The sequence below is a fragment of the Corythoichthys intestinalis genome, chromosome 19, assembly GCF_030265065.1.
Source record: "Corythoichthys intestinalis isolate RoL2023-P3 chromosome 19, ASM3026506v1, whole genome shotgun sequence".
Taxonomy (NCBI): Eukaryota; Metazoa; Chordata; class Actinopteri; order Syngnathiformes; family Syngnathidae; genus Corythoichthys; species Corythoichthys intestinalis.
In genome coordinates, this window is record NC_080413.1 from 14,683,486 (window position 1) to 14,696,480 (window position 12,995).

At 39.3% G+C, this 12,995-nt stretch overlaps 1 protein-coding gene across 4 annotated transcripts in view; it reads right to left on the bottom strand.

Annotated features, from left to right (window-relative positions):
- sash1a (SAM and SH3 domain containing 1a) overlaps window positions 1–12,792 on the bottom strand; it is a 423,559-nt gene extending 410,767 nt beyond the window's left edge. The window contains exon 1 of one of the 4 annotated variants that reach the window (XM_057822264.1): window positions 12,618–12,792. In XM_057822264.1, the coding sequence (XP_057678247.1) occupies window positions 12,618–12,642 (25 nt within the window). In that variant the 5' untranslated portion in view covers window positions 12,643–12,792. The remainder of the gene's footprint in view (window positions 1–12,617) is intronic. The other 3 variants (XM_057822266.1, XM_057822265.1, XM_057822268.1) reach the window with 3 other exon arrangements.
- Window positions 12,793–12,995: the final 203 nt, after the last annotated feature.

Here is a 12,995-nt window from a genome sequence, read left to right on the forward strand (position 1 = left end):
TGCGGGAAACACAAAATGATGTGGTGGGCCAGATCTGGCCCCTAGGCCTTGAGTATGACACCTGTGTCCTCAATAGTTGTGTCTCGAGATGCATGACTTGTGAGTCATTCAGCTTTTTGTACATCATTTTGGTGAAACTAATATCAGAATGAATATGAATATCAAACTGTACATGTGAAAGAGTTAAACTATATAAACAATTAGGTAACCAGAAACTGTCAGCTTTGTGATAAACGGATTTGACCTTGTGCTAAGGTTAAAAAAAGAAGAAAAAAAAAAAATGAAGCTTTAGTCAGAGCATTACACAGATATGAAGGGCCCCAAAAGCCTCGCTAATGCAGATATGCAGAATTCCAAAGATAGTCAAGACAAAGAAGGTGTCATACTAACACATCATACATTTGACAGTCTACTTTAGTGATAGCCAGCTATGGGTGTCACATCTATAAACTGAATTTTCTAACAGTGGGTCTTGTTTTTGCTAAAATACCACTCATGAATTTCATCTCCACAGCCAAAAGTACTTTTTCCGAGTTCTGCACGCGTCAGGCGTTGTATGACACTGACAGCTTAAGTGCAGCGCTACAATTAAAAGGGCGCTGATGACATATTGTTGGGGGAGGAAGAAATATGCAATATGAGCCGAGTGACAGCTCACGGTAGATGGCCGGTGATGGCTTTGCATAATAATTAACCATTGAGGCGCAAATTAAGAATATATTAAGCAGAGAAGCCTTTTATCAAGATTCTATTAAAACAAGGTTTAATGTGTGTAATGTACATACCGTCTTTGTCAGAATTTCTAAAGATAACTGTCAGAGCCTGTAAGAAAAACAATATTTATACCAAGTTATCCCTTTATAATAATAAAAAAAAAGACTTGTTTTGATGGCTTTATCTGCTTTTCTTATCCCTAGAGAGAAGTCAAACATGCACACTCAGACTAAAAAAAAAAAAAAAAAAGTCTGATCTTCCTTTCTGCAGTCTATTTGTGTGTTTAGTATGCACAGTGATATTCGTAAAGGACCTTTCTTGTCTTTGCAACGAAAAAAATGTGTCAACAGCTGACAGCTTTTCAAGTGAACATCTCGAAGGTTCCACGTACTTTCATGAGACGTCTCTTTCGTAAATATCACAAAAGGGTTTAAAAGACCTGCCAAACCTGACAGACAGTTGCAACTGAAATTATATCTTTACATTCAATGTAAAATACAGCTGTACCTTGACTTATGAGTAATTGTACTAGCTTTGAGTTACAAAACAAAAATTAGTATAACAGTTGAAAAATTCAATCAAAGAGATTACAAAATAAGTAGCATAACGATTCACTCGCACACAAGTTAAAGCACTACTCACTTTCTGGAATTTCTATGAATTTGTGATTATGTAGAAGATTGGGGAATCAGGAAAAGTTTAGTTCTGGATATTTTCTTATGTTTTAGTGGATAGTGTATTTTTAAATTGATATAAGTAAACAAGTTCGAAATGAAATACAATCACTAAACATGTGCCGAATACCGGTTTCAAGGTATACCGTGGTATGAAATCATCCCGTTTCGAAAACCGCAAAATTTTTCCGTCATACGGTATTAGTTATTTTTTAATGTCCCAAAAATGCAGGGAGAAATCCCTCGCTTGCAGCTGCAAGGATCAAAATCCCCCCACCGGTTGTTGCTCAGTGTCAGTGAGTCAGCTGTGCAACACAATGGCTGGAGGACATGAAACTCCAGAAGTTTCCCCATCGAAGAAAACAACATTGCTGGTATGGGAATACTTCGTCAACAGAAAAGTTACAGACGGCCGTGGCTTAGAGGAGGAGGGCCAACCGACATGTAAAGCATGTTTGCGGAGGGTGGTTGCCGAGTAGGCAATACCTCCAAAATGATTTTGCATTTATGCAAAATTAAAGGTTAGTAAACACTGTCATAACGTTTCCCACCAGCTATGAGAGTTAACCCTAGCATGTTTAGTGTGTCTAGCGGTGGTAAAACGTGTTTTTTTTTCTCTCAACTGTCTGTGTTGAGAAAGAGTGTGTGTTTAATGTAATCATGATATGAGTGATACACACGTACTTTTTATGGAATTCAATTTCTTTTTGTTCTGATGGTAATAATGTTGGACTGAGCTGTGGGTTTAGGCTCACCTAAAGGACTGCATTTATTTAAATTTTATTTAGAAGATTTTGTTGTAAGAGTTAGGGTTTATGTTTGTTGTTAACTTGTTATTTTCCAATAGCGTCCCACACGAATGCTTTTTTTAGACCGTCACGTCGCCATCGTAACCCGGAACTGGGTCCACATAGACATGCCCTCGCATACAATCCATGGTATTACTGCTTTGTTTTCTACCGGTAATCTTTCAAATAAAGAACATGCCGAGTAAACACTTCTGCTATGGAACTTTTAGAAACAACTCCTGACATTACGACATATGAAGGATGTTTTCTTCATGTTTCCCCAACGCCAAAAACTGAGGGGAAAAAATGTGAAGAATAGATCAACTTGTGTGGATGTCCAAAAGACCAGTTTAACGCCAGCAAGGTGAAGCCATTCACCTTCATATTCAGTAAACATTTTCTTGGGGGGCATGGTTCTAGAGAGGACGAAGAGGCAAGACATTTTGATATTTTTACTTATTTTTTAGCGTGGCGTTTTGCTGTGCTGCTTCTGTCTGACAATGAATGACCTGAAAAAAATTTTAAATAGTATCTGACTGCCACTGTTGTTACCTTTTCTATTGTAAAAAGAACAAATTTAGTAAGAGGGAAGTGTGGATAAATAATAGATTTGTTATTAATGAAAACATTAAAAGTGTTCGTTGACTGTCACTTAGTAGCATTTGCGATCGCTACACAAAAATAGCAATGTAAATTGCCCCCAAGAACGGTGAGAGACGCAAGACAATCACAGGATAAAATATATAAGAAATACAGGGCATATGGTGGTAAAGGATAGATTGTTGAAACAGTCAGTGGCGTAAGGCAATGCACACAAGAAAAAGGTGTCGATAAAAAGGCTAACTCTGGATCAGGTCGGCTCTTTCTCCGCGTCGTTTTTAGCCCTCAACACTCAAGCTATCTCTTTAACTGAACATTTGTATGTTCTTCCACATCTTTACAGTGAATCTATCTTCAGTGAATTTCGCACCAGCGACATCATTTTCGAACAGAATTGGTAGGTTTAGCTCAATAAACCTCTCGCTCGTACATTATTTCCATGCATTTAGCATTAGGGACAAACGCGAGCTTGACCCGCCTAGCAACAATTGCTAACATCATGAATGCTAATGCGCAAAATTGACATGTTGTGTTCGGTATGCCATTTGCTAATATGTTATGAAAAAGAAAAACACTGTTTGGATTGTATGGATTTTTTTTAACCCAGATATCTCAAATAACACATTTTAGAGCTGTAATTGCAATACCGTGAAACTGATATTTTGGCTTAACGTTATCATACCGTCAGAATCTCATTCCGGCTCATGCCTAACAACCACCTAGCTCGCTCCCGAAACATCTCATCAGCCCAGTGACATGAAACCAACAATCAAAGAGTGTGCATGCCCCCTACTGGCTAACTCTCAACCTACATAAAACAAGACGACCACAATTATTAATAAAATAAATTAGCTCAGAGTAAAAAAAAAAAAAAAAAAAAATTCACTATCAGGCTACAAGGTTAATGCGTAGACTATTCCTGTACCAAATTTAATTCTGATCCATCAACAACTAACCGGAGTAGCAATTTTACCTAGTGTTTCCTGAAGAAAAACAAAATGAGCAATTGAAACCTCACTGTTGGCCGGTTGAAAAATGTTTTGGTTGGCTGCAAAAAGCTTGGTCACATGTTCAAACTCATAACTCAAGGTGCCGCTGTATTTTGTATGACGTATTACACATCATTTCCATTATTTTGTTGCTGCGTAACAAATGAGTTGACACGTTAAGTGTTGTTTACATGCAGTCCAGTTGACTGCACATGCATTTTTTCACATCTACACAGTGATATTAGATATGAGCGGCTTGAAAATTATAGCAATAGATACAGATCAATTGCATTGTAGTCTATAATCAACATTATGAGAGCATGCTTTTGTGTAAAAATAATGATTTTAGGTATTCCCTCAATATTAATACATATCACACGAGGTGTCAGCACACTTTCTAGTGAAGCACTGATGAAACAGTGTCATTACAAGCAGCAAATGTGTGCTAAAACCTCCGCTGGTTGAATGAGAAGTACTGTGCTTCTGACCCAAAACAGTCTGGGTTAAACCACTCACAGGTCCATTATGTTCTTTCCCGGCTCTGCATCATTAGATGCACACACAGAGAAAAAGCTTTTTAGTAATAGAGTATGATGATACTATCTAGGCACTGTCGGCGAATGATGATGTTTAGGCCCCACTGACGTGGATAGACGTCCAAACCATTTGGACTCGTCTCTCAGTTCAAATGGATTGGACGTCTAGCCGCGAATTGTAGCGAGACTGTTTAAAAAATAACAAAAGAAAAAAAACAAAGCCTTTTGTTTCTTTGCTTCCTTAGTACCTGAAAAGAATTTTAATATCACCGCAAATTTGTACTTGAGCACGTGACACGCTCCTAATGGACGTGTGAAAGACGCGAGTCAAGCAAAAATGCAAATGAATACGGCTCACCAGGGGAAGGACTTAATAGAAGCTTATGACTGACCCACATTTAAAGTAAACTCACAGGCTAGAACGTCGCCCTGCGGCTTTTTTTCCTTTTTCTTTCTTTGGCTTGACGTTTAAATATCCTTTCTAAATCACACTGTTGCCTTGGAAACGCCAGCAGCTGCCGAAAAAAAAAAATCCCAAAAGGGGCTTTGAGCATATCGGAAGGCCTTGCTCCTTAGCACCTTTGCTTTGTCAATGGAAATGAATGAAAGTGTTATTAATATTTAGTGCCCATCACTTAGGTACATTTCTGACCGAAGGTAGGGGGTACATATTATGTTTTGTTTTTTTCTCTTGCAAAATTACTTTAAAATGCTAAAACCGTCTTCAACTGTTTTCAAGCAAAGCCAATTTTAAAAAAGTAAATTGAGATACAGTACAGTACATGAAATTTGTAGTTTCTGATACTACTGTACAATTTGACCTTGAAAATGACATTTCGACTCTCAAAAAAGGTTCTCTGTGTACCCTCAGGAACTGAACCATTTATACCAAAATTATTGGTTTAGCAGCACGCCGGAAGAAAAGAAAATACTGCACTTATTGTAGCTCCTGGGGCCGCAATTGCACCCAAATTGCCGGTTAACCGCGTGCATTTGCAATGGTTGTGCAATGAATCCTTTTGCCTAATGGTTGGGATCATTTACCTGTGTCTAGTTTGTATCATTTCTAAGACGCCGTTATGAAAAGAATGCAAATGATTGACAATCCTAAATCATGTGATGAAAGTTTAATGAATTAGTAACAATATCAGCATCAGTAATTCGTGCTAAGCGATATAATTGCCAAAAGAAAAGTGAATCATAGACTTCATAATATATTGACTGGACACAGGGCACGGGGCCGATTTATACGGGGCCTATCTTCATCAAATCTGACCGAGTGGAGACACAGACAAAGAGCTTTTTACGTTGAAAATTATTGTGAATAAATGCTTAAATCCATTAATTCTTTATAGATATGGACATAAAACAGTCTCGATTTTTGGTTAAAAAAAAATATATATATATATATATATATATATTAAATGTGAGTTCAGTTACCCACCCCCACCCCCACCCCGCCCCCCTTCTTTCATTTTTTGCATACTATCCTCATTACAATATCAACACCTATAAATGTTTGGGTTGTTTTAGTTAAAGCTGACATTGTTTTTTCATCTATGTGATTTTGACAAAGTTCAGATCACATTTGATGGTGATTTTATGCAGAAATGTGAGAAATTCCAAAAGGTTCAGATACTTTTTCTTGCCACTGTAATGCAAGTATTTCAGATTATCACACACAGTCATTGGCCAACCACTGTGGTATGCGCAACTGTTGGAGAAACAGCTTTAATGGACCTAGACAGTGAAGCAGGCCTTGTTTGAAAATGTGTGTGGGACTATTTTCTTAGCTACTTTTTACCTGTTTCGAGTGCATCAGCATCCATGTGCTGTATGCGCTACACGACGGCTGCGCTTGTAAGCGGTGTCATTCTTTTGTGTTTGAACATTATCTTATGTAACAATAATAATGGATGACTATTTCCGTCAAAAATTATAATACAGCACACTGACTTAACTGTAGTCTACGACTGTATCGATTATCAAATTCTTTGGCAACTATTAATTGATTTATTGATTAGTTGTTGCAGCCATAAGAAGAAGCTATTAAGAAGCTATTTTAGACAGTAAGATGTCTGAAAATTAGCAAAAATTTGAATGGTTTTCCAAAGTAAAAGCAGAGTTTTGTTCATGTCCTACTTTGAGTTAAAATATAATCTAAACAATATTTAAAACTGAGAAGTTATATGTATGTTATGATTTTAAAAAATTTAGACAAGTTTAAGGTGAAGGTTCTAAACCATTAATTGATTATCAAAATAGTTGTTGATTATTTGCTAATCGATTAATTGTTGCACCTCTAATGAACTTATTATTATATCGTACTACTAGAAACTGCAGTTTCTGGAGAAATTACTCTGGGTCTTTGCTGTGTGGGGATACAGATCTTAGCCCCACCCAGGTTGGTTTGGGGACATTTCGAGGACAATAACAGGTCACTTCCTGTTGATTTGGTGCCATTTAGGAGGGGTGTCCTGATCATATCAGGTCATTTGGGAACATTTGGGGGGCATGGCTTGGTCATAATAGGTCATTTGGGGGGCGTGGCCTGGTCATATCAGGTCATTTGGGGTCATTTTGGTAGGCGTGGCCTGGTCATATCAGGTCGTTTGAGGACTTTTGGTAGGCGTGGCCTGGTCATATCAGGTCATTTGGGGGCGTGTCCTATTGATATCTGGTCATTTCCTGTTGATTTGCGAACATTGTTTTTTTTGCCATTGAAAATGAATGGGGAAAAAATTTGGACGTCCTTGGCCGCCAATGTACATTGGCATCAATAAAATGGACAAACATGGCAGTCAATGGCAGAACCCTCCATAAGCGTCAGTGGAATCAGGGACGTTTAGGGGACATGTCCTATTGATATCTGGTCTTTTCCTGTTGATTTGGGGACATTGGTTTTTTTTCCCCCTTTGAAAATGAATGGGAAAATTTTGGGACGTCCATGGCCGTCAATGGCATCAAGTTACATAGGCGTCAATGGAATCCAAGTACATTAGCATCAATTGAATGGAGAAACATGCCTGTCAATAGCATTAAACAAAGTAAATGCCATTAGAAATGAATGGGAAATTTGGACATCCATGGCTGTCAATGGCAGCACCCTTCATAAGCGTCAATGGAATCGGGGAAGTTTTGGGGACACGTCCTATTGATATCTGGTCATTTCCTGTTGATTTGGGGATTTTTTTCCCCTTATATTGTATGTACTAGCAAATACTTATTTTTTTTACTGTGCTTTCAAGACTACACGTGGTTGAACAGCCGGCGTGATCAAAGAAAGGCAAGCTTGAGTCTGATTGGTCTAATGTAGTCATGTGAATATTGTAGTGAGGTCTCCTTGGTGAAACTGGTTGAGCCACTGTTGGTGTCTCTGGCAAAAAAATAAATAAAATGTAGAATAAAAAATAAAAACGTAACGTCGAGTGTGTAATGTAACGACTGGTGTAGCCTAAAGTAGCGGCGTAAGAGTAGCGTTTCTTCTCCGCAAAACTACTCCAGCAATAGTAAAAAGTATTGTATGGTAAAACTACTCTTAGATGTACATTTTTCTCAAAAAAATACTTACCACGTTACTACCCACCTCTGATTTAAGTACCGTCAGCATCCGTCATTCCGTCATCATGGCCATTTATACGGTATTGTCTTTTTAAATCAATGATGTGGAATGGCTGATAAATCACCACACAACATAAACATATGGTGCATAAATAATTCAAAGTGTTTTAACTCATTGGCTTCTATTGACAGTGAGAGACGTTCAATCCTTTTGAAATGGGATGAATTTTTGTAAATTCAAGCGAGCAGTGTAGTTCAACTTTGCTTTTCAGCTGATGTCATGTTGTACTGCTTCAATCAAATTAAACGTACAGTGCCCCTGCTGGCTGAACTCTCTAACACAAAACAACCAACTGCCAGCACCCGCTTTCAATTTTGTAACCACAAGTAAATATAGTTAATGGCAAGGTTGGCCCCCGTGTGCATGAGCAACGACGTATGTCAGGATGCAGACAGCATCTTAAGTATCGTAACGCCGGCAAGCCACCGAGGTCGACCGCGCGTATACCAGCCTTAATCCTCCTCGGCCGCATCCCACGCCCTTCAGCTCTATATAAAGTCCAAGGGCCGTTGTGCTTTTTCATCAACGTGTTAAACTAAATCCACCGGGTTCCCCGCAACACAAAAAGATAGAAATACAGCTTCATGTGGTCACGGCTACAGCGATCATGTTTCTCGGTGAAAGGCGATGCACAAACATAGCCCTGAGCAAGCTGGAAAACTGCTAGATGAATATAATCAACTACTCCATCCACGCATCCATTTTCTATAGCGCTCGTCCCTCATTAGGCTTTTGGGTTTGCTAGAGGCTAACCCAGCCGTCTTCGACAAGAGGCGGAGTCCATTCATGTCAAATCCCAGGAGATTTGACAACCGTGTTGCCAAGTAAAAAAATTCTACAAATCCAACAGTTTTCTATACGTCATTTGGACATTAAATGATGATATTTTTTCAAGATCCGAACTATTGCTTTAACTACTTGTGAGGAAAATGTAGTGGCAGTGATCACAACAAATGGATGTGTGAACAGAAAAGAGTGCAGTAACACATGTGGGCATACATGACAACAGTCACAGCCACGTATTATTTATCCTCTGCAAAAAATGACTGGCATGTTATATTACATACTACAGCAGAACTTTGATTTTTGTCTGCTTTACTGTATTACACTGCCCCCTGGTGGATAAATCCCACACACCAGGTGATCGTGAATTTTTCTTGGTGTGCAAACATTTTTTTCTACTTAGATTTTTTAAAAATGATACAAGTACAATAAGATATTGCTATTAAAAACCCTTTACAGTTATTTTTCAAGCGGCAGGGCATACTGGAATAGATAATTCAAGACCAAAGTATTTTGAGTTACTCACTGAGCAAACTAGACCTGCATTGCAAAGCCAAATTGTACAACAAAAACTTGGACAATCATTTACACCTATGAACAATTTTAAGCCTTCAATGAACCTAGCATTCATGTCTTTAATGTAACTGTAAGCTGGGCCCCTTAAGAACATCTGCTGACCCATCAAAATTTGATAAAATTAATACACATAAAACTGTACAGTAAAATGAAACCCTTGTGACTATCATTAGAGAACAATTCAAAAAAGTATTTTCCCCCCAGAATGCAGGCGGTAGTATCCCCAGTCACACGTCCACAGTGCTGGTCATTGGCGGTTGCCATCGCCATGGCAACTGGATCACTGGATGTCATTCGCCAACGGTGGGTTGGGCTCAGCTCTAAGCCCCGCTTCCCTTCACCATACTGTGCGGATCTCGTGTCCGTTTTGTTCTGCCTGAGGTTACGAGGTCAGGCGTTGAAACGGAGCGCACGTCAAATATCAAGCTCTCGTCAAAAAATGAGCACGCATCAACATGATGTCCCATTCCATTTCGCCTTCAGCATCCAAAGCTGTCACGATAAAGCAATGCATTCCTCTTGGTCAAGTGATTACACGGGAATGTTCACATGGTGAGTAGTGGGCCACGACCTTTTGATGTTTTATATGAAATGAACTTACGTGAGGTTTTCTCCTCTCATTCTGCCATTGATGGACATAAAATCTATTTCAACTGAGATGTCTGGAATTAAGAGATCATGTTTCAGAGCACTTGACGTATCAGTCAAAATAGATTGGACGTTTATTGCTGTCAATGGCAGCATGTTTGGAGCTTTAAAGGAGAGTTCTGGTTTGGTGAGTGTTGGCAGACTTAAGCCCCTTGCACAAACATATCCCGGTAAATTCCCGTGTAAAGCAACATGGGATTTATTCGCGTCATTGCTTTCACGTATGTAGAGATATCCTATGAATGACGCGGTTTGGACACTTTTAATGGACTTGTCCCGTATTGCCCACTGTCGCTCTCTGTGCAGAGAGGGCTGCAGGCGAGATTTTATACCCCGGACATTACGTGATTTTTGGTTGGCATCGCTATCACAATGTTGGTTAAATGGTGTTTTTCTACAGGAATGTTCCTGATGTCATAACTGAAGTCAATTTAAGCTCATCAAGACTGTATTTAATCCCAAGCGAATCAAGAGAAGGGTGCCGAGACATTAACTTGCTGGGCGCCATTCGACACCTTGTACTCTCGAATTTCGTGCATTTGCTAGCGTGTTCATCTGCCACCCTTGTTTTGAAATCCCCTACGTTGTGCTGGTATTTGAGTGTATTTGTTCTGTTGTCTTATCGGCTCTCTGCCTACCGCTTATTATTGATCCCCGTCGACCTACTGTCACAGACCCATTGGGTAATTCCGTTTTCCACGATCGCGTGTATTTTTGTTTGTATTCAATAAACCCTTGAACGCGTCCCTCCTTTGGTTTCTGCTTTGAGGTACAACCTTGTTTCCGCAGTTGCGGACCCTAACATCGGCAACAAAATAAACCACACAGTTCCATAGATGGACGGTGGACTCTTCCTTGGCTCTACGACCCAGCAGTAATTTCTTTTTGTTATGTGTTCAGTTTAATTTAGCTATTTCCAGCTTGCTGTACTGAAAATTGTGCTGTTTGTTAAAAGCTTTTCGTCTTATTGTGAAGAAAGAGGAAGTGACGATCGGCCCACGATGTTATTCACATCATCAGCCATTGTGCTGTGACGCGGGACTTTAACGCTTGCTTTCACATACGCCTCATCCCGGGAATGTCCCAGACATTATACTAAGATGCGACCTGTTTAGGGGGACAATATTTTGATTTCCAAAAAAAGAGGACACTCGGCCCGGCGTCGAGATACTTGAATTTTACTCAAAATTCACTCAAAGATGCCTATATCACTTTAATATGTTCAAAGTGTGCCGAATGAAATGATGACCAAAAAAAATATTATTCAGACCCGTGGAAATATAGTACAGTCAATACTGACACACAGTAGGATATGTGCCACATAAGCATTTTTACAATTACTATCACGACAATTGTCGTTGAGAAATTGTTATTCCAACTCAATTTTTGTTCACATTCAATGTTTCAATATTGCACGCAAACAATAACCAAATATAACTGACAAACTATTAAACCAGCAGGTTTTCAAACGCAGCAGTTCAAAACTACGTTTCCCATAATGCCCAGCTCGGCTTAGCTCATTGATAGCTACCCTATTAGCGAGTACCGGGAGACGAGGCAAAATTCAAACTTTGCTATAAAAGTTTACAATCATCGGCAGCGCAACGATGCAACACCAAACGCGATTTTACAGATCACGCCAGTACAAAGCTCTGACAGAAGTCAACAGTTGCCATCATATACGTTTTTATCGTAAAAAAACTCAACAACTGGGCAGGCGCTCCTACTTAGAATATAATCCTAGCATTCAACCAAGTAAACGAACGCAGAACAATTAATACAAGACTAATACAACACACTCTTTGTACACGTATAAGCCAATATAAAACAGAAGATACATGAGCGACATTAACAGGAGATAAACTTACAGAAAGGTGTACGGAGCACTACAAACGTGTCTTAGAACTACTCCTTATTGTAATCTGTAACTGCCTGTTCTCTTGTCAAACCTTCAATTCAGTAGATGACGGTAATACCCCATAATACAAGGGGTTAACTGTACTCTTGTCCCGCACCTACTAGTAGGAGCCACGTCAACGCAGGCAAGCGCTGCCCCCTAGCGGCCGGAGGGATTCTCTTCAAATTGGTCCAGTGAAAAATCATAAAAACCGGACATTTTCATGAATTCATAAAACCCGGCCGGATGACGAGGACACGACGTGGAAGGTGGACATGTCCGGGCAAAAGAGGACGTTTGGTCACCCTAGACCTGTTAAATGTCCACGTAATCTCAGTGTCAGTCGGCCCGGGAAATTGCTTTCACATACAATGGCTGCCCCTTTTAAATCCTGGGATTTAAACAGTGCTTCGGCGTATATGAAAGGGGCTTTAACTGCATTCTCGGTTATTCGAGATTGTGCAACAGGTAAAATTGGCCTCATTAGTTAATTTTTTTTTTTTTTTTTTTTTAAAGGAACCAGTGACTACCCTGCCAAGAAAAAGTTTCATCAGAAAGGCATGATTTAAAAATCCATTACATAAAGAGAAAATAAAACAGCAGTTAACATAAGACAAGGGACACCAATGTTGTTTTAAGATGGCTTAAAACTTTTTGGATCTTTTCACAGCATTATGTGAGAACGTAGCACGGCATTTCAGATGGGTCTTTAAATAATGCAACCAAATATATCCACATTTCAGTCAAACAAAACAATGCTAACACACTACCAAGACATTGTTTGACTTACTTTTTAGACTTTTTTCTTTCCACATGCCCACTCAGCGGCTTTTCTGAGACTGAATGGACCCATTACATTAGACAAATATTTCCTGGCCTTCTAACAAGTGCACCTGCGCAATCATTTCCATCACAAACTCCGGCTGACCTGGTATGGCCTGAACAAAAAAGGCAAAAATATGCTTAAAAAATTACGGGCTGAAGAAACTTCACCCCAAAATGTCTGTTTGAATATAACAATGCAACAAAAATATCCTAAATATAAGCAATATGCCAATGTTTACATGTTTTCTACATATGTACAAATGGGTACGTGATCAGGCGGTGGCGGAGTGGTATTCAATTCTTGTGTTTGCTGCCATCTAGTGTGTACAAATAAACTCCAAGC